The sequence below is a fragment of the Hyperolius riggenbachi genome, chromosome 8 (genome assembly GCF_040937935.1).
Source record: "Hyperolius riggenbachi isolate aHypRig1 chromosome 8, aHypRig1.pri, whole genome shotgun sequence".
Taxonomy (NCBI): Eukaryota; Metazoa; Chordata; class Amphibia; order Anura; family Hyperoliidae; genus Hyperolius; species Hyperolius riggenbachi.
In genome coordinates, this window is record NC_090653.1 from 503,219 (window position 1) to 524,793 (window position 21,575).

At 47.7% G+C, this 21,575-nt stretch overlaps 1 protein-coding gene across 3 annotated transcripts in view; it reads right to left on the bottom strand.

Annotated features, from left to right (window-relative positions):
- Positions 1-21,575, bottom strand: part of SYTL4 (synaptotagmin like 4) — a 358,613-nt gene that overhangs the window by 141,719 nt on the left and 195,319 nt on the right. For all 3 annotated transcript variants that reach the window (XM_068249964.1, XM_068249962.1, XM_068249963.1), the window contains 2 exons: positions 12,531-12,648; positions 6,965-7,055 (listed from right to left, as the gene is read on the bottom strand). In XM_068249964.1, coding sequence (XP_068106065.1) covers positions 6,965-7,055; positions 12,531-12,648 — 209 coding nt within the window. The remainder of the gene's footprint in view (positions 1-6,964; positions 7,056-12,530; positions 12,649-21,575) is intronic.

Here is a 21,575-nt window from a genome sequence, read left to right on the forward strand (position 1 = left end):
TCACTTCCTCCTGTGTGGTATAATTCCATACCCTAGCTACTAAGTCACTCCCTCCTGTATGGTAAAATTCCCTCCCCTAGCTATGATGTCACTTCCTCCTGTGTGGTATAATTCCCTTCCCTAGCTACTAAGTCACTCCCTCCTGAGTGGTACAATTCCCTCCCCTAGCTATGATGTCACTTCCTCCTGTGTGGTATAATTCCATCCCCTAGCTACTAAGTCACTCCCTCCTGTGTGGTAAAATTCCCTCCCTTAGCTAGGATGTTACTCCCTCCTGTGTGGTATAATTCCCTCCCCTAGCTACTAAGTCACTCCCTCCTGTGCGGTATAATTCCATCCCCTAGCTATGATGTCACTCCCTCCTGTGTGGTACAATTCCCTCCCTTAGCTATGATGTCACTTCCTCCTGTGTGGTATAATTCCATACCCTAGCTACTAAGTCACTCCCTCCTGTGTGGTACAATTCCCTCCCCTAGTTATGATGTCACTTCCTCCTGTGTGGTATGATTCCATCCCCTAGCTACTAAGTCACTTCCTCCTGTGTGGTACAATTTCCTCCCCTAGCTATGATGTCACTTCCTCCTGTGTGGTATAATTCCCTCCCCTAGCTACTAAGTCACTCCCTCCTGTATGGTAAAATTCCCTCCCTTAGCTATGATGTCACTCCTTCCTGTGTGGTATAATTCCATCCCCTAGCTACTAAGTGACTCCTTCCTGTGTGGTACATTTCCCTCCCCTAGTTATGATGTCACTTCCTCCTGTGTGGTATAATTCCATCCCCTAGCTACTAAGTCACTCCCTCCTGTGTGGTAAAATTCCCTCCCTTAGCTATGATGTCACTCCCTCCTGTGTGGTATAATTCCATCCCCTAGCTACTAAGTCACTCCCTCCTGTGTGGTACAATTCCCTCCCCTAGCTATGATGTCACTTCCTCCTGTGTGGTATAATTCCATACCCTAGCTACTAAGTCACTCCCTCCTGTGTGGTACAATTCCCTCCCCTAGCTACTAAGTCACTCCCTCCTGTGTGGTTTAATTCCCTCCCCTAGCTATGATGTCACTCCCTCCTGTGTGGTACAATTCCCTCCCCTAGCTACTAAGTCACTCCCTCCTGTGTGGTACAATTCCCTCCCCTAGCTACTATGCCACTCCCTCCTGTATGGTAAAATTCCCTCCCTTAGCTATGATGTCACTCCCTCCTGTGTGGTATAATTCCATCCCCTAGCTACTAAGTCACTCCCTCCTGTGTGGTACAATTCCCTCCCCTAGCTACTAAGTCACTCCCTCCTGTGTGGTACAATTCCCTCCCCTAGCTATGATGTCACTTCCTCCTGCGTGGCATAATTCCATCCCCTAGCTACTAAGTCACTCCCTCCTGTGTGGTACAATTCCCTCCCCTAGCTATGATGTCACTTCCTCCTGTGTGGTATAATTCCATCCCCTAGCTACTAAGTCACTCCCTCCTGTATGGTAAAATTCCCTCCCTTAGCTATGATGTCACTTCCTCCTGCGTGGCATAATTCCATCCCCTAGCTACTAAGCCACTCCCTCTTGTGTGGGACAATTCCCTCCCCTAGCTATGATGACACTTCCTCCTGTGTAGTATAATTCCCTCCCCTAGCTACTAAGTCACTCCCTCCTGTGTGGTACAATTCCCTCCCCTAGCTACTAAGTCACTCCCTACTGTGTGGTACAATTCCCTCCCCTAGCTATGATGTCGCTTCCTCCTGTGTGGTATAATTCCATCCCCTAGCTACTAAGCCACTCCCTCTTGTGTGGGACAATTCCCTCACCTAGCTATGATGTCACTTCCTCCTGTGTGGTATACTTCCATCCCCTAGCTACTAAGTCACTCCCTCCTGTGTGGTACAATTCCCTCCCTTAGCTATGATGTCACTTCCTCCTGTGTGGTATAATTCCATCCCCTAGCTACTAAGTCACTCCCTCCTGTGTGGTACAATTCCCTCCCCTAGCTATGATGTCACTTCCTCCTGTGTGGTATAATTCCATACCCTAGCTACTAAGTCACTCCCTCCTGTGTGGTACAATTCCCTCCCCTAGCTACTAAGTCACTCCCTTCTGTGTGGTATAATTCCCTCCCCTAGCTATGATGTCACTCCCTCATGTGTGGTACAATTCCCTCCCCTAGCTACTAAGTCACTCCCTCCTGTGTGGTACAATTCCCTCCCCTAGCTACTAAGCCACTCCCTCCTATATGGTAAAATTCCCTCCCTTAGCTATGATGTCACTCCCTCCTGTGTGGTATAATTCCATCCCCTAGCTACTAAGTCACTCCCTCCTGTGTGGTACAATTCCCTCCCCTAGCTATGATGTCACTTCCTCCTGGGTGGCATAATTCCATACCCTAGCTACTAAGTCACTCCCTCCTGTGTGGTACAATTCCCTCTCCTAGCTATGATGTCACTTCCTCCTGTGTGGTACAATTCCCTCCCCTAGCTACTAAGTCACTCCCTCCTGTGTGGTAAAATTCCATCCCTTAGCTAGGATGTCACTCCTTCCTGTGTGGTATAATTCCCTTCCCTAGCTACTAAGTCACTCCCTCCTGTGTGGTACAATTCCCTCCCCTAGCTATGATGTCACTTCCTCCTGTGTGGTATAATTCCATCCCCTAGCTACTAAGTCACTCCCTCCTGTATGGTAAAATTCCCTCCCTTAGCTATGATGTCACTTCCTCCTGTGTGGTATAATTCCATCCCCTAGCTACTAAGTCACTCCCTCCTGTGTGGTACAATTCCCTCCCCTAGCTATGATGTCACTTCCTCCTGTGTAGTATAATTCCCTCCCCTAGCTACTAAGTCACTCCCTCCTGTGTGGTACAATTCCCTCCCCTAGCTACTAAGTCACTCCCTACTGTGTGGTACAATTCCCTCCCCTAGCTATGATGTCACTTCCTCCTGTGTGGTATAATTCCATCCCCTAGCTACTAAGCCACTCCCTCCTGTGTGGGACAATTCCCTCCCCTAGCTATGATGTCACTTCCTCCTGTGTGGTATAATTCCATACCCTAGCTACTAAGTCACTCCCTCCTGTGTGGTACAATTCCCTCCCTTAGCTATGATGTCACTTCCTCCTGTGCGGTATACTTCCATCCCCTAGCTACTAAGTCACTCCCTCCTGTGTGGTACAATTCCCTCCCTTAGCTATGATGTCACTCCCTCCTGTGTGGTACAATTCCCTCCCCTAGCTACTAAGTCACTCCCTACTGTGTGGTACAATTCCCTCCCCTAGCTATGATGTCGCTTCCTCCTGTGTGGTATAATTCCATCCCCTAGCTACTAAGCCACTCCCTCTTGTGTGGGACAATTCCCTCACCTAGCTATGATGTCACTTCCTCCTGTGTGGTATACTTCCATCCCCTAGCTACTAAGTCACTCCCTCCTGTGTGGTACAATTCCCTCCCTTAGCTATGATGTCACTTCCTCCTGTGTGGTATAATTCCATCCCCTAGCTACTAAGTCACTCCCTCCTGTGTGGTACAATTCCCTCCCCTAGCTATGATGTCACTTCCTCCTGTGTGGTATAATTCCATACCCTAGCTACTAAGTCACTCCCTCCTGTGTGGTACAATTCCCTCCCCTAGCTACTAAGTCACTCCCTTCTGTGTGGTATAATTCCCTCCCCTAGCTATGATGTCACTCCCTCATGTGTGGTACAATTCCCTCCCCTAGCTACTAAGTCACTCCCTCCTGTGTGGTACAATTCCCTCCCCTAGCTACTAAGCCACTCCCTCCTATATGGTAAAATTCCCTCCCTTAGCTATGATGTCACTCCCTCCTGTGTGGTATAATTCCATCCCCTAGCTACTAAGTCACTCCCTCCTGTGTGGTACAATTCCCTCCCCTAGCTATGATGTCACTTCCTCCTGGGTGGCATAATTCCATACCCTAGCTACTAAGTCACTCCCTCCTGTGTGGTACAATTCCCTCTCCTAGCTATGATGTCACTTCCTCCTGTGTGGTACAATTCCCTCCCCTAGCTACTAAGTCACTCCCTCCTGTGTGGTAAAATTCCATCCCTTAGCTAGGATGTCACTCCTTCCTGTGTGGTATAATTCCCTTCCCTAGCTACTAAGTCACTCCCTCCTGTGTGGTACAATTCCCTCCCCTAGCTATGATGTCACTTCCTCCTGTGTGGTATAATTCCATCCCCTAGCTACTAAGTCACTCCCTCCTGTATGGTAAAATTCCCTCCCTTAGCTATGATGTCACTTCCTCCTGTGTGGTATAATTCCATCCCCTAGCTACTAAGTCACTCCCTCCTGTGTGGTACAATTCCCTCCCCTAGCTATGATGTCACTTCCTCCTGTGTAGTATAATTCCCTCCCCTAGCTACTAAGTCACTCCCTCCTGTGTGGTACAATTCCCTCCCCTAGCTACTAAGTCACTCCCTACTGTGTGGTACAATTCCCTCCCCTAGCTATGATGTCACTTCCTCCTGTGTGGTATAATTCCATCCCCTAGCTACTAAGCCACTCCCTCCTGTGTGGGACAATTCCCTCCCCTAGCTATGATGTCACTTCCTCCTGTGTGGTATAATTCCATACCCTAGCTACTAAGTCACTCCCTCCTGTGTGGTACAATTCCCTCCCTTAGCTATGATGTCACTTCCTCCTGTGCGGTATACTTCCATCCCCTAGCTACTAAGTCACTCCCTCCTGTGTGGTACAATTCCCTCCCTTAGCTATGATGTCACTCCCTCCTGTGTGGTATTATTCCCTCCCCTAGCTACTAAGTCACTCCCTCCTGTATGGTAAAATTCCCTCCCTTAGCTAGGATGTTACTCCCTCCTGTGTGGTATAATTCCATCCCCTAGCTACTAAGTCACTCCCTCCTGTGTGGTACATTTCCCTCCCCTAGCTATGGTGTCACTTCCTCCTGTGTAGTATAATTCCCTCCCCTAGCTACTAAGTCACTCCCTCCTGTGTGGTACAATTCCCTCCCCTAGCTATGATGTCACTTCCTCCTGTGTGGTATAATTCCCTCCCCTAGCTACTAAGTCACTCCCTCCTGTATGGTAAAATTCCCTCCCTTAGCTAGGATGTTACTCCCTCCTGTGTGGTATAATTCCATCCCCTAGCTACTAAGTCACTCCCTCCTGTGTGGTACATTTCCCTCCCCTAGCTATGGTGTCACTTCCTCCTGTGTAGTATAATTCCCTCCCCTAGCTACTAAGTCACTCCCTCCTGTGTGGTACAATTCCCTCCCCTAGCTATGATGTCACTTCCTCCTGTGTGGTATAATTCCCTCCCCTAGCTACTAAGCCACTCCCTCCTGTGTGGGACAATTCCCTCCCCTAGCTATGATGTCACTTCCTCCTGTGTGGTATACTTCCATCCCCTAGCTACTAAGTTACTCCCTCCTGTGTGGTACAATTCCCTCCCTTAGCTATGATGTCACTTCCTCCTGTGTGGTATAATTCCCTCCTCTAGCTACTAAGTCACTCCCTCCTGTATGGTAAAATTCCCTCCCTTAGCTAGGATGTTACTCCCTCCTGTGTGGTATAATTCCATCCCCTAGCTACTAAGTCACTCCCTCCTGTATGGTAAAATTCCCTCCCTTAGCTATGATGTCACTTCCTCCTGTGTGGTATAATTCCCTCCCCTAGCTACTAAGTCACTCCCTCCTGTATGGTAGAATTCCCTCCCTTAGCTATGATGTCACTTCCTCCTGTGTGGTATAATTCCATCCCCTAGCTACTAAGTCACTCCCTCCTGTGTGGTAAAAATCCCTCCCTTAGCTATGATGTCACTCCCTCCTGTGTGGTATAATTCCATCCCCTAGCTACTAAGTCACTCCCTCCTGTATGGTAAAATTCCCTCCCTTAGCTATGATGTCACTCCCTCCTGTGTGGTATAATTCCATCCCCTAGCTACTAAGTCACTCCCTCCTGTGTGGTAAAATTCCCTCCCTTAGCTATGATGTCACTTCCTCCTGTGTGGTATAATTCCATCCCCTAGCTACTAAGTCACTCCCTCCTGTGTGGTACAATTCCCTCCCCTAGCTATGATGTCACTTCCTCCTGTGTGGTATAATTCCCTCCCCTAGCTACTAAGTCACTCCCTCCTGTATGGTAAAATTCCCTCCCTTAGCTAGGATGTCACTCCTTCCTGTGTGGTATAATTCCATCCCCTAGCTACTAAGTCACTCCTTCCTGTGTGGTACATTTCCCTCCCCTAGTTATGATGTCACTTCCTCCTGTGTGGTATAATTCCCTCCCCTAGCTACTAAGTCACTCCCTCCTGTGTGGTACAATTCCCTCCCCTAGCTATGATGTCACTTCCTCCTGTGTGGTATAATTCCATCCCCTAGCTACTAAGTCACTCCCTCCTGTATGGTAAAATTCCCTCCCTTAGCTATGATGTCACTTCCTCCTGTGTGGTATAATTCCCTCCCCTAGCTACTAAGTCACTCCCTCCTGTATGGTAAAATTCCCTCCCTTAGCTATGATGTCACTTCCTCCTGTGTGGTATAATTCCCTCCCCTAGCTATGATGTCACTCCCACCTGTGTGGTAAAACTCGCTCTCTCATCTTCTATGTCAGTCCCATCTGTGTGGTATAAATCCCTCCCCCAGCTACAATGTCATTCCCACCTGCGTGGTATAACTCCCACTCTGGCTATGAGGTCACTGTCACCAGTGTATTAAAACCTTCACCTGGGTCATATGAGAACACTGTGGGGTTAAGAACTTCTCCAGTGATAATTTATTTCTCAAAATTCCAGCCTGTCCTTATTTATGCAAGGAAAGTTCTCAGTACAGATATGATAGCAACCAGTGTGTTTCCTTTCCTGGGACCCTCACCATGTTTTGATATGACCCAAGTGATTAAAGGAGATTCTAACGGACCTCTCTTGTATTATTCAGTGTTCTGCAAACTATAATCTCATAGAGAAGGAATCCCTGACAGGAAATACACCAATTTACAGTCAGTGATCAATTCTGCACCTGACGGCTTCAACAGTTTCCGAGGATTCTTCTTAAAAATGGGGTCACTTTCATCTGCAGATCCGGCGCTCCGGCTGCTGATACGGGATTCCTGCAAGAGTGGAGAGAAGGCAAATGTCACTGCAAAATATCAGGACCACTAGTGACCCTCCCCCCTCCTCTGTATTGTATGCAGCTTAGCAGTGTGAGCTCCTCTGAGGACAGTCAGTGACATGACTATGTACTCTGTACAGTGCTGCAGAAGATGTCAGTGCTGTATAAATACATAATAATAATATGGTAGGACATTAGACTGTGACTATGGTAGGATTAGATTGTGAGCTCCTCTGAGGACAGTCAGTGACATGACTATGTACTCTGTAATGTGCTGCAGAAGATGTCAGTGCTATATAAATACATAATAATAATATGGTAGGACATTACACTATGACTATGGTAGGATTAGAGTGTGAGCTCCTCTGAGGACAGTCAGTGTCATAACTATGTACTCTGTAATGTGCTGCAGAAGATGTCAGTGCTATATAAATACATAATAATAATATGGTAGGACATTACACTATGACTATGGTAGGGATTAGATTGTGAGCTCCTCTGAGGACAGTCAGTGACATGACTATGTGCTCTGTAAAGTGCTGCAGAAGATGTCAGTGCTATATAAATACATAATATTATGGTAGGACATTACACTATGACTATGGTAGGATTAGAGTGTGAGCTCCTCTGAGGACAGTCAGTGACATGACTATGTACTCTGTACAGTGCTGCAGAAGATGTCAGTGCTGTATAAATACATAATAATAATATGGTAGGACATTAGACTGTGACTATGGTAGGATTAGATTGTGAGCTCCTCTGAGGACAGTCAGTGACATGACTATGTACTCTGTACAGTGCTGCAGAAGAGGTCAGTGCTATATAAATACATAATAATAATATGGTAGGACATTAGACTAGGACTACGGTAGGATTAGAGTGTGAGCTCCTCTGAGGACAGTCAGTGACGTGACTATGTACTCTGTACAGTGCTGCAGAAGATGTCAGTGCTATATAAATACATAATAATAATATGGTAGGACATTACACTATGACTATGGTAGGATTAGATTGTGAGCTCCTCTGAGGACAGTCAGTGACAGGACTATGTACTCTGTAATGTGCTGCAGGAGATGTCAGTGCTATATAAATACATAATAATAATATGGTAGGACATTACACTATGACTATGGTAGGATTAGAGTGTGAGCTCCTCTGAGGACAGTCAGTGACATGACTCTGTACTCTGTAAAGTGCTGCAGAAGGTGTCAGTGCTATATAAATACATAATAATATGGTAGGGCATTACACTATGGCTATGATAGGATTAGAGTGTGAGTTCCTCTGAGGACAGTCAGTGACATGACTGTGTACTCTGTAATGTGCTGCAGAAGATGTCAGTGCTATATAAATACATAATAATAATATGGCAGGACATTACACTATGACTATGGTAGGATTAGAGTGTGAGCTCCTCTGAGGACAGTCAACAACAACAACAACAACAAATAACATTTGTAAAGCGCTTTTCTCCCGTGGGACTCAAAGCGCATAAGCATGGCTCAGACCATCGTGGTACAGAGGAAGAAATTTTAAACTAAGTCCGGAAATGCCAGGCTAAACAGGTAGCTTTTCAGTCTGGATTTGAATAGCTCCAGGGATGGTGCTGTCTTTACTGGGTGTGGTAGGGAGTTCCAGAGAGTAGGGGCAGCATGGCAGAAGGCTCTATCTCCAGATTTTTTGAGGTGCACTCTGGGAGTGACCAAGTTTATAGAACTGATCTGAGGTTGTGAGAGGTGTGGTGCAGCTTCAGCAAGTCCTTCATGTATCCAGGGCCCAGATTGTGCAGGGATTTGAATGTCAGCAGTCCAATCTTGAAGAGTATTCTCCATTCTACTGGTAGTCAGTGACATGACTATGTACTCTGTAATGTGCTGCAGGAGATGTTAGTGCTATATAAATACATAACAATAATATGGTAGGACATTAGACTATGACTATGATAGGATTAGAGTGTGAGCTCCTCTGAGGACTGTCAGTGACATGACTATGTACTCTGTACAGTGCTGCAGAAGATGTCAGTGCTATATAAATACATAATAATAATATGGTAGGAAATTAGGCTATGACTATGGCAGGATTAGATTGTGAGCTCCTCTGAGGACAGTCAGTGACATGACTATGTACTCTGTAATGTGCTGCAGACGATGTCAGTGCTATATAAATACATAATAATAATATGGTAGGATTAGATTGTGAGCTCCTCTGAGAACAGTCAGTGACATGACTATGTACTCTGTAATGTGCTGCAGAAGATGTCAGTGCTATATAAATACATAATAATAATATGGGAGGACATTAGAATATGACTATGGTAGGATTAGATTGTGAGCTCCTCTGAGGACAGTCAGTGACATGACTATGTACTCTGTAATGTGCTGCAGGAGATGTCAGTGCTATATAAATGCATAATAATAATATGGGAGGACATTAGACTATGACTATGGTAGGATTAGATTGTGAGCTCCTCTGAGGACAGTCAGTGACATGACTATGTACTCTGTAATGTGCTACAGAAGATGCCAGTGCTATATAAATACATAATAATAATATGGGAGGACATTAGACTATGACTATGGTAGGATTAGATTGTGAGCTCCTCTGAGGACAGTCAGTGACATGACTATGTACTCTGTAATGTGCTACAGAAGATGCCAGTGCTATATAAATACATAATAATAATAATATGGGAGGACATTAGACTATGACTATGGTAGGATTAGAGTGTGAGCTCCTCTGAGGACAGTCAGTGACATGACTATGTACTCTGTAATGTGCTGCAGAAGATGTCAGTGCTACATAAATATATAATAATAATAATATGGTAGGACATTACACTATGACTATGGTAGGATTAGATTGTGAGCTCCTCTGAGGACAGTCAGTGACATGACTATGTACTCTGTAATGTGCTGCAGAAGATGTCAGTGCTATATAAATACATAATAATAATATGGTAGGATTAGATTGTGAGCTCCTCTGAGAACAGTCAGTGACATGACTATGTACTCTGTAATGTGCTGCAGAAGATGTCAGTGCTATATAAATACATAATAATAATATGGGAGGACATTAGAATATGACTATGGTAGGATTAGATTGTGAGCTCCTCTGAGGACAGTCAGTGACATGACTATGTACTCTGTAATGTGCTACAGAAGATGCCAGTGCTATATAAATGCATAATAATAATATGGGAGGACATTAGACTATGACTATGGTAGGATTAGATTGTGAGCTCCTCTGAGGACAGTCAGTGACATGACTATGTACTCTGTAATGTGCTACAGAAGATGCCAGTGCTATATAAATACATAATAATAATAATATGGGAGGACATTAGACTATGACTATGGTAGGATTAGAGTGTGAGCTCCTCTGAGGACAGTCAGTGACATGACTATGTACTCTGTAATGTGCTGCAGAAGATGTCAGTGCTACATAAATATATAATAATAATAATATGGTGGGACATTAGACTATGACTATGGTAGGATTAGAGTGTGAGCTCCTCTGAGGACAGTCAGTGACATGACTATGTACTCTGTAATGTGCTGCAGAAGATGTCACTGCTATATAAATACATAATAATAATATGGTAGGACATTAGACTATGACTATGGTAGGATTAGAGTGTGAGCTCCTCTGAGGACAGTCGGTGACATGACTATGTACTCTGTAATGTGCTGCAGAAGATGTCACTGCTATATAAATACATAACAATAATATGGTAGGACATTAGGCTATGACTATGGTAGGATTAGAGTGTGAGCTCCTCTGAGGACAGTCAGTGACATGACTATGTACTCTGTAATGTGCTGCAGAAGATGTCACTGCTATATAAATACATAACAATAATATGGTAGGACATTAGGCTATGACTATGGTAGGATTAGAGTGTGAGCTCCTCTGAGGACAGTCAGTGACATGACTATGTACTCTGTAATGTGCTGCAGAAGATGTCAGTGCTATATAAATACATAATAATAATATGGTAGGACATTACACTATGACTATGGTAGGATTAGATTGTGAGCTCCTCTGAGGACAGTCAGTGACATGACTATGTGCTCTGTAATGTGCTGCAGGAGATGGCAGTGCTATATAAATACATAATAATAATATTATGGTAGGACATTAGGCTATGACGGTGGTAGGATTAGATTGTGAGCTCCTCTGAGGACAGTCAGTGACATGACTATATACTCTGTAATGTGCTGCAGGAGATGGCAGTGCTATATAAATACATAATAATAATATGGTAGGACATTAGGCTATGACTATGGTAGGATTAGATTGTGAGCTCCTCTGAGGACAGTCAGTGACATGACTCTGTACTCTGTAATGTGCTGCAGGAGATGTCACCGCTATATAAATACATAATAATAATATGGTAGGACATTACACTATGACTATAGTAGGATTAGAGTGTGAGCTCCTCTGAGGACAGTCAGTGACATGACTATGTACTATGTAATGTGCTGCAGGAGATGTCAGTGCTATATAAATACATAATAATAATATGGTAGGACATTAGACTATGACTATGGTAGGATTACATTGTGAGCTCCTCTGAGGACAGTCAGTGACAGGACTATGTAGTCTGTAATGTGCTGCAGGAGATGTCACCGCTATATAAATACATAATAATAATATGGTAGGACATTACACTATGACTATAGTAGGATTAGAGTGTGAGCTCCTCTGAGGACAGTCAGTGACATGACTATGTACTCTGTACAGTGCTGCAGAAGATGTCACTGCTATATAAATACATAATAATAATATGGTAGGACATTACACTATGACTATGGTAGGATTAGAGTGTGAGCTCCTCTGAGGACAGTCAGTGACATGACTATGTACTCTGTAATGTGCTGCAGGAGATGTCAGTGCTATATAAATACATAATAATAATATGGTAGGACATTAGACTATGACTATGGTAGGATTACATTGTGAGCTCCTCTGAGGACAGTCAGTGACAGGACTATGTACTCTGTAATGTGCTGCGGAAGATGTCAGTGCTATATAAATACATAATAATAATATGGTAGGACATTAGACTATGACTATGGTAGGATTAGATTGTGAGCTCCTCTGAGGACAGTCAGTGACATGACTATGTACTCTGTAATGTGCTGCAGGAGATGTCACCGCTATATAAATACATAATAATAATATGGTAGGACATTACACTATGACTATGGTAGGATTAGAGTGTGAGCTCCTCTGAGGACAGTCAGTGACATGACTATGTACTCTGTACAGTGCTGCAGGAGATGTCAGTGCTATATAAATACATAATAATAATATGGTGGGACATTAGACTATGAAGGATATGGGCACCTGGAAATTGCTGGAATGTAATGCAGAGAGCTCCATAATAGGAGTGATAATGGGATGGAATATTGTGCAGGGAATACAGTGTGGCAGAATATTTGCATATGACAGGTCACATGACAGGACACACCCCTTCCGAGTCAGAATGGTGGGAGTCCTTGGCGCGGACTGGCACAGTCAGTGTGTCGTGTTTGGCTCCACCCGGTCCGAAGCCCCGCCTCCCATCTGCCTTCTCCAGAGAATTTCTCCTAAAGTAAAAGTAAAATCTGTTAGAGAAGAATAAAGATCCAGAATTATCCGACTCACTAAAGAAGGGGCAGGAATGTTACAGGGTTCCAGCTCTCTCAATTCATGTTACAGGGTCCCAGCTCTCCCCATTTATGTTACAGGGTCCCAGCTCTCCCCATTCATGTTACAGGGTTCCAGCTCTCCCCATTCATGTTACAGGGTTCCAGGTCTCCCCATTCATGTTACAGGGTTCCAGCTCTCCCCATTCATGTTACAGGGTTCCAGCTCTCCCCATTCATGTTACAGGGTTCCAGGTCTCCCCATTCATGTTACAGGGTTCCAGCTCTCCCCATTCATGTTACAGGGTCCCAGCTCTCCCCATTCATGTTACAGGGTCCCAGCTCTCCCCATTTATGTTACAGGGTCCCAGCTCTCCCCATTCATGTTACAGGGTCCCGGCTCTCCCCATTCATATTACAGGGTCCCAGCTCTCCCCATTCATGTTACAGGGTCCCGGCTCTCCCCATTCATATTACAGGGTCCCAGCTCTCCCCATTCATGTTACAGGGTCCCAGCTCTCTCAATTCATGTTACAGGGTCCCAGCTCTCTCCATTCATGTTACAGGGTTTCAGCTCTCCCCATTCATGTTACAGGGTCCCGGCTCTCCCCATTCATGTTACAGGGTCCCAGCTCTCTCAATTCATGTTACAGGGTCCCAGGTCTCCCAATTCATGTTACAGGGTCACAGCTCTCTCAATTCATGTTACAGGGTCCCAGGTCTCCCAATTCATGTTACAGGGTCCCAGCTCTCTCAATTCATGTTACAGGGTTTCAGCTCTCCCAATTCATGATACAGGGTCCCAGCTCTCCCCATTCATGTTACAGGGTCCCAGCTCTCTCAATTCATGTTACAGGGTCCCAGCTCTCTCAATTCATGTTACAGGGTCCCGGCTCTCCCAATTCATGTTACAGGGTCCCAGCTCTCCCCATTCATGTTACAGGGTCCCAGCTCTCTCAATTCATGTTACAGGGTCCCAGCTCTCCCCATTCATGTTACAGGGTCCCAGCTCTCCCCATTCATGTTACAGGGTCCCAGCTCTCCCCATTCATGTTACAGGGTCCCGGCTCTCCCCATTCATGTTACAGGGTCCCGGCTCTCCCCATTCATGTTACAGGGTCCCAGCTCTCCCCATTCATGTTACAGGGTCCCAGCTCTCCCCATTCATGTTACAGGGTCCCGGCTCTCCCCATTCATGTTACAGGGTCCCAGCTCTCTCAATTCATGTTACAGGGTCCCAGCTCTCCCCATTCATGTTACAGGGTCCCAGCTCTCCCCATTCATGTTACAGGGTCCCAGCTCTCCCCATTCATGTTACAGGGTCCCGGCTCTCCCCATTCATGTTACAGGGTCCCAGCTCTCCCCATTCATGTTACAGGGTCCCAGCTCTCCCCATTCATGTTACAGGACCCCAGCTCTCCCCATTAATGTTACAGGGTCCCAGCTCTCCCAATTCATGTTAAAGGGTCCCAGCTCTCCCCATTCATGTTATAGGGTCCCAGCTCTCCCCATTCATGTTACAGGGTCCCGGCTCTCCCCATTCATGTTACAGGGTCCCGGCTCTCCCCATTCATGTTACAGGGTCCCAGCTCTCCCCATTCATGTTACAGGGTCCCAGCTCTCCCCATTCATGTTACAGGGTCCCGGCTCTCCCCATTCATGTTACAGGGTCCCAGCTCTCTCAATTCATGTTACAGGGTCCCAGCTCTCCCCATTCATGTTACAGGGTCCCAGCTCTCCCCATTCATGTTACAGGGTCCCAGCTCTCCCCATTCATGTTACAGGGTCCCGGCTCTCCCCATTCATGTTACAGGGTCCCAGCTCTCCCCATTCATGTTACAGGGTCCCAGCTCTCCCCATTCATGTTACAGGACCCCAGCTCTCCCCATTAATGTTACAGGGTCCCAGCTCTCCCAATTCATGTTAAAGGGTCCCAGCTCTCCCCATTCATGTTATAGGGTCCCAGCTCTCCCCATTCATGTTACAGGGTCCCAGCTCTCTCAATTCATGTTACAGGGTCCCAGCTCTCCCCATTCATGTTACAGGGTCCCAGCTCTCCCCATTCATGTTACAGGGTCCCAGCTCTCCCCATTCATGTTACAGGGTCCCGGCTCTCCCCATTCATGTTACAGGGTCCCGGCTCTCCCCATTCATGTTACAGGGTCCCGGCTCTCCCCATTCATGTTACAGGGTCCCAGCTCTCCCCATTCATGTTACAGGGTCCCAGCTCTCCCCATTCATGTTACAGGGTCCCGGCTCTCCCCATTCATGTTACAGGGTCCCAGCTCTCTCAATTCATGTTACAGGGTCCCAGCTCTCCCCATTCATGTTACAGGGTCCCAGCTCTCCCCATTCATGTTACAGGGTCCCAGCTCTCCCCATTCATGTTACAGGGTCCCAGCTCTCCCCATTCATGTTACAGGGTCCCGGCTCTCCCCATTCATGTTACAGGGTCCCAGCTCTCCCCATTCATGTTACAGGGTCCCAGCTCTCCCCATTCATGTTACAGGACCCCAGCTCTCCCCATTAATGTTACAGGGTCCCAGCTCTCCCAATTCATGTTAAAGGGTCCCAGCTCTCCCCATTCATGTTACAGGGTTTCAGCTCTCCCCATTCATGTTACAGGGTCCCAGCTCTCCCAATTCATGTTAAAGGGTCCCAGCTCTCCCCATTCATGTTACAGGGTTTCAGCTCTCTCAATTCATGTTACAGGGTCCCAGCTCTCCCAATTCATGTTACAGGGTTCCAGCTCTCCCCATTCATGTTACAGGGTTTCAGCTCTCCCAATTCATGTTACAGGGTTCCAGCTCTCCCCATTCATGTTACAGGGTTTCAGCTCTCCCCATTCATGTTACAGGGTCCCAGCTCTCTCAATTCATGTTACAGGGTCCCAGCTCTCCCCATTCATGTTACAGGGTCCCAGCTCTCCCCATTCATGTTACAGGACCCCAGCTCTCCCCATTCATGTTACAGGGTCCCGGCTCTCCCCATTCATGTTACAGGGTCCCAGCTCTCCCCATTCATGTTACAGGACCCCAGCTCTCTCAATTCATGTTACAGGGTCCCAGCTCTCCCCATTCATGTTACAGGGTCCCAGCTCTCCCCATTCATGTTACAGGGTCCCAGCTCTCCCCATTCATGTTACAGGGTCCCAGCTCTCTCAATTCATGTTACAGGACCCCAGCTCTCTCAATTCATGTTACAGGGTCCCAGCTCTCCCCATCCATGTTACAGGGTCCCAGCTCTCCCAATTCATGTTACAGGGTCCCAGCTCTCCCCATTCATGTTACAGGGTCCCAGCTCTCTCAATTCATGTTACAGGGTCCCAGCTCTCCCCATTCATGTTACAGGGTCCCAGCTCTCCCAATTCATGTTACAGGGTCCCAGCTCTCCCAATTCATGTTACAGGGTCCCAGCTCTCCCCATTCATGTTACAGGGTCCCAGCTCTCCCCATTCATGTTACAGGGTCCCGGCTCTCCCCATTCATGTTACAGGGTCCCAGCTCTCCCCATTCATGTTACAGGGTTTCAGCTCCCCCCATTCATGTTACAGGGTCCCAGCTCTCCCAATTCATGTTACAGGGTCCCAGCTCTCCCCATTCATGTTACAGGGTCCCAGCTCTCCCAATTCATGTTACAGGACCCCAGCTCTCTCAATTCATGTTACAGGGTCCCAGCTCTCCCAATTCATGTTACAGGGTCCCAGCTCTCCCCATTCATGTTACAGGGTCCCAGCTCTCCCCATTCATGTTACAGGACCCCAGCTCTCCCCATTCATGTTACAGGGTTCCAGCTCTCCCCATTCATGTTACAGGGTTCCAGCTCTCCCCATTCATGTTACAGGGTTCCAATTCTCCCCATTCATGTTACAGGGTTACGACTATCCCAATTCATGTTACAGGGTTTCAGCTCTCCCAATTCATGTTACAGGGTTTCAGCTCTCTCAATTCATGTTACAGGGTCCCAGCTCTCCCCATTCATGTTACAGGGTCCCAGCTCTCCCAATTCATGTTACAGGGTCCCAGCTCTCCCCATTCATGTTACAGGCTTCCAGCTCTCCCCATTCATGTTACAGGGTCCAGCTCTCCCCATTCATGTTACAGGGTTCCAGCTCTCCCCATTCATGTTACAGGGTTCCAGCTCTCCCCATTCATGTTACAGGGTTCCAATTCTCCCCATTCATGTTACAGGGTTACGACTATCCCAATTCATGTTACAGGGTTTCAGCTCTCCCAATTCATGTTACAGGGTTTCAGCTCTCTCAATTCATGTTACAGGGTCCCAGCTCTCCCCATTCATGTTACAGGGTCCCAGCTCTCCCAATTCATGTTACAGGGTCTTAGCTCTCCCCATTCATGTTACAGGCTTCCAGCTCTCCCCATTCATGTTACAGGGTCCCAGCTCTCCCCATTCATGTTACAGGGTCCCAGCTCTCCCCATTCATGTTACAGGGTTTCAGCTCTCCCAATTCATGTTACAGAGTTTCAGCTCTCCCCATTCATGTTACAGGGCTCCAGCTCTCCCCATTCATGTTACAGGGTCCCGGCTCTCCCCATTCATGTTACAGGGTCCCAGCTCTCCCCATTCATGTTACAGGGTCCCAGCTCTCCCCATTCATGTTACAGGGTCCCAGCTCTCCCCATTCATGTTACAGGGTTTCAGCTCTCCCAATTCATGTTACAGGGTTTCAGCTCTCTATTCAGGTTACAGGGTCCCAGCTCTCCCCATTCATGTTACAGGGTCCCAGCTCTCCCCATTCATGTTAAAGGGTCCCAGCCCTCCCCATTCATGTTACAGGGTCCCAGCTCTCCCCATTCATGTTACAGGGTTCCAGCTCTCCCAATTCATGTTACAGGGTCCCACCTCTCCCAATTCATGTTACAGGGTTTCAGCTCTCCCAATTCATGTTACAGGGTTCCAGCTCTCCCCATTCATGTTACAGGGTCCCAGCTCTCCCCATTCATCTTACAGGGTCCCGGCTCTCCCCATTCATGTTACAGGGTCCCAGCTCTCCCCATTCATGTTACAGGGTCCCAGCTCTCTATTCAGGTTACAGGGTCCCAGCTCTCCCCATTCATGTTACAGGGTCCCAGCTCTCCCCATTCATGTTACAGGGTCCCAGCCCTCCCCATTCATGTTACAGAGTTTCAGCTCTCTATTCAGGTTACAGGGTCCCAGCTCTCCCCATTCAGGTTACAGGGTCCCAGCTCTCCCTATTCATGTTACAGGGTTTCAGCTCTCCCAATTCATGTTACAGGGTCCCAGCTCTCCCCATTCATGTTACAGGGTCCCGGCTCTCCCCATTCATGTTACAGGGTCCCAGCTCTCCCCATTCATGTTACAGGGTCCCGGCTCTCCCCATTCATGTTACAGGGTCCCAGCTCTCCCCATTCATGTTACAGGGTCCCAGCTCTCTATTCAGGTTACAGGGTCCCAGCTCTCCCCATTCATGTTACAGGGTTTCAGCTCTCCCAATTCATGTTACAGGGTCCCAGCTCTCCCCATTCATGTTACAGGGTTCCAGCTCTCCCAATTCATGTTACATGGTCCCACCTCTCCCAATTCATGTTACAGGGTTTCAGCTCTCCCAATTCATGTTACAGGGTCCCAGCTCTCCCCATTCATGTTACAGGGTCCCGGCTCTCCCCATTCATGTTACAGGGTTCCAGCTCTCCCCATTCATGTTACAGGGTCCCAGCTCTCCCCATTCATGTTACAGGGTCCCAGCTCTCCCCATTCATGTTACAGGGTCCCAGCTCTCCCCATTCATGTTACAGGGTCCCAGCTCTCCCCATTCATGTTACAGGGTCCCGGCTCTCCCCATTCATGTTACAGGGTTCCAGCTCTCTCAATTCATGTTACAGGGTTCCAGCTCTCCCCATTAATGTTACAGGGTCCCACCTCTGCCCATTCATGTTACAGGGTCCCAGCTCTCCCAATTCATATTACAGGGTCCCACCTCTCCCCATTCATGTTACAGGGTCCCAGCTCTCCCCATTCATGTTACAGGGTCCCACCTCTCCCAATTCATGTTACAGGGTTTCAGCTCTCCCAATTCATGTTACAGGGTTCCAGCTCTCCCCATTCATGTTACAGGGTCCCAGCTCTCCCCATTCATGTTACAGGGTCCCAGCTCTCCCCATTCATGTTACAGGGTCCCAGCTCTCCCAATTCATGTTACAGGGTCCCACCTCTCCCCATTCATGTTACAGGGTCCCGGCTCTCCCCATTCATATTACAGGGTCCCAGCTCTCCCCATTCATGTTACAGGGTTCCAGCTCTCTCAATTCATGTTACAGGGTTTCAGCTCTCCCAATTCATGTTACAGGGTCCCAGCTCTCCCAATTCATGTTACAGGGTCCCAGCTCTCCCAATTCATGTTACAGGGTCCCAGCTCTCCCCATTCATGTTACAGGGTCCCAGCTCTCCCAATTCATCTTACAGGGCTTCAGCTCTCCCAATTCATGTTACAGGGTCCCGGCTCTCCCCATTAATGTTACAGGGTTTCAGCTCTCTATTCAGGTTACAGGGTCCCAGCTCTCCCAATTCATATTACAGCGTTCCAGCTCTCCCCATTCATGTTACAGGGTCCCAGCTCTCCCAATTCATGTTACAGGGTCCCAGGTCTCCCCATTCATGTTACAGGGTCCCAGCTCTCCCCATTCATGTTACAGGGTCCCAGCTCTCCCAATTCATGTTACAGGGTTTCAGCTCTCCCAATTCATGTTACAGGGTTTCAGCTCTCCCAATTCATGTTACAGGGTCCAGGCTCTCCCCATTCATGTTACAGGGTCCCAGCTCTCCCAATTCATGTTACAGGGTTTCAGCTCTCCCAATTCATGTTGCAGGGTTTCAGCTCTCCCAATTCATGTTACAGGGTCCCGGCTCTCCCCATTCATGTTACAGGGTTTCAGCTCTCCCAATTCATGCTACAGAGTTTCAGCTCTCCCAATTCATGTTACAGGGTCCCAGCTCTCCCCATTCATGTTACAGGGTCCCAGCTCTCCCCTTCGTGTTACAGGGTCCCAGCTCTCCCCATTCATGTTACAGGGTCCCAGCTCTCCCCATTCATGTTACAGGGTCCCGGCTCTCCCCATTCATGTTACAGGGTCCCAGCTCTCCCCATTCATGTTACAGGGTTCCAGTTCTCCCCATTCATGTTACAGGGTTCCAGTTCTCCCCATTCATGTTACAGGGTCCCAGCTCTCCCCATTCATGTTACAGGGTCCCAGCTCTCCCCATTCATGTTACAGGGTCCCGGCTCTCCCCATTAATGTTACAGGGTCCCAGCTCTCCCCATTCATGTTACAGGGTTCCAGCTCTCTCAATTCATGTTACAGGGTTTCAGCTCTCCCAATTCATGTTACAGGGTCCCAGCTCTCCCCATTCATGTTACAGGGTCCCAGCTCTCCCAATTCATGTTACAGGGTCCTAGCTCTCCCAATTCATATTACAGGGTCCCACCTCTCCCCATTCCTGTTACAGGGTCCCAGCTCTCCCAATTCATGTTACAGGGTCTCAGCTCTCTCAATTCATGTTACAGGGTTTCAGCTCTCCCAATTCATGTTACAGGGTCCCGGCTCTCCCCATTAATGTTACAGGATCCCTGCTCTCCCCATTCATGTTACAGGGTCCCAGCTCTCCCCATTCATGTTACAGAGTCCCGGCTCTCCCAATTCATGTTACAGGGTCCCAGCTCTCCCCACTCATGTTACAGGGTTCCAGCTCTCCCCATTCATGTTACAGAGTTTCAGCTCTCCCCATTCATGTTACAGGGTCCCAGCTCTCCCCTTCGTGTTACAGGGTCCCAGCTCTCCCCATTCATGTTACAGGGTCCCAGCTCTCCCAATTCATGTTACAGGGTCCCAGCTCTCCCCATTCATGTTACAGGGTTCCAGCTCTCCCCATTCATGTTACAGGGTCGCAGCTCTCTCAATTCATGTTACAGGGTCCCAGCTCTCCCAATTCATGTTACAGGGTCCCAGCTCTCCCAATTCATGTTACAGGGTACCAGCTCTCCCCATTCATGTTACAGGGTCCCAGCTCTCCCAATTCATGTTACAGGGTTCTAGCTCTCCCCATTCATATTACAGGGTTCCAGCTCTCCCCATTCATGTTACAGGGTCCCAGCTCTCCCAATTCATGTTACAGGGTTCCAGCTCTCCCAGTTCATGTTACAGGGTCCCAGCTCTCCCCATTCATGTTACAGGGTCCCAGCTCTCCCAATTCATGTTACAGGGTCCCAGCTCTCCCAATTCATGTTACAGGGTCCCAGCTCTCCCAGTTCATGTTACAGGGTCCCAGCTCTCCCCATTCATGTTATAGGGTCCCAGCTCTCCCCATTCGTGTTACAGGGTTTCAGCTCTCCCAATTCATGTTACAGGGTTCCGTCTCTCCCAATTCATGTTACAGGGTCCCAGCTCTCCCCATTCATGTTACAGGGTCCCAGCTCTCCCCATTCATGTTAAAGGGTCCCAGCTCTCCCCATTCATGTTACAGGGTCCCAGCTCTCCCCATTCGTGTTACAGGGTTTCAGCTCTCCCAATTCATGTTACAGGGTCCCGGCTCTCCCCATTCATATTACAGGGTCCCAGCTCTCCCCATTCATGTTACAGGGTCCCTCTCCCCATTCATATTACAGGGTTCCAGCTCTCCCAATTCATGTTACAGGGTTCCAGCTCTCCCCATTCGTGTTACAGGGTTTCAGCTCTCCCAATTCATGTTACAGGGTCCCAGCTCTCCCCATTCATGTTACAGGGTCCCTCTCCCCATTCATATTACAGGGTTCCAGCTCTCCCCATTCATGTTACAGGCTTCCAGCTCTCCCCATTCATGTTACAGGGTCCCAGCTCTCCCAATTCATGTTACAGGGTCCCAGCTCTCCCCAT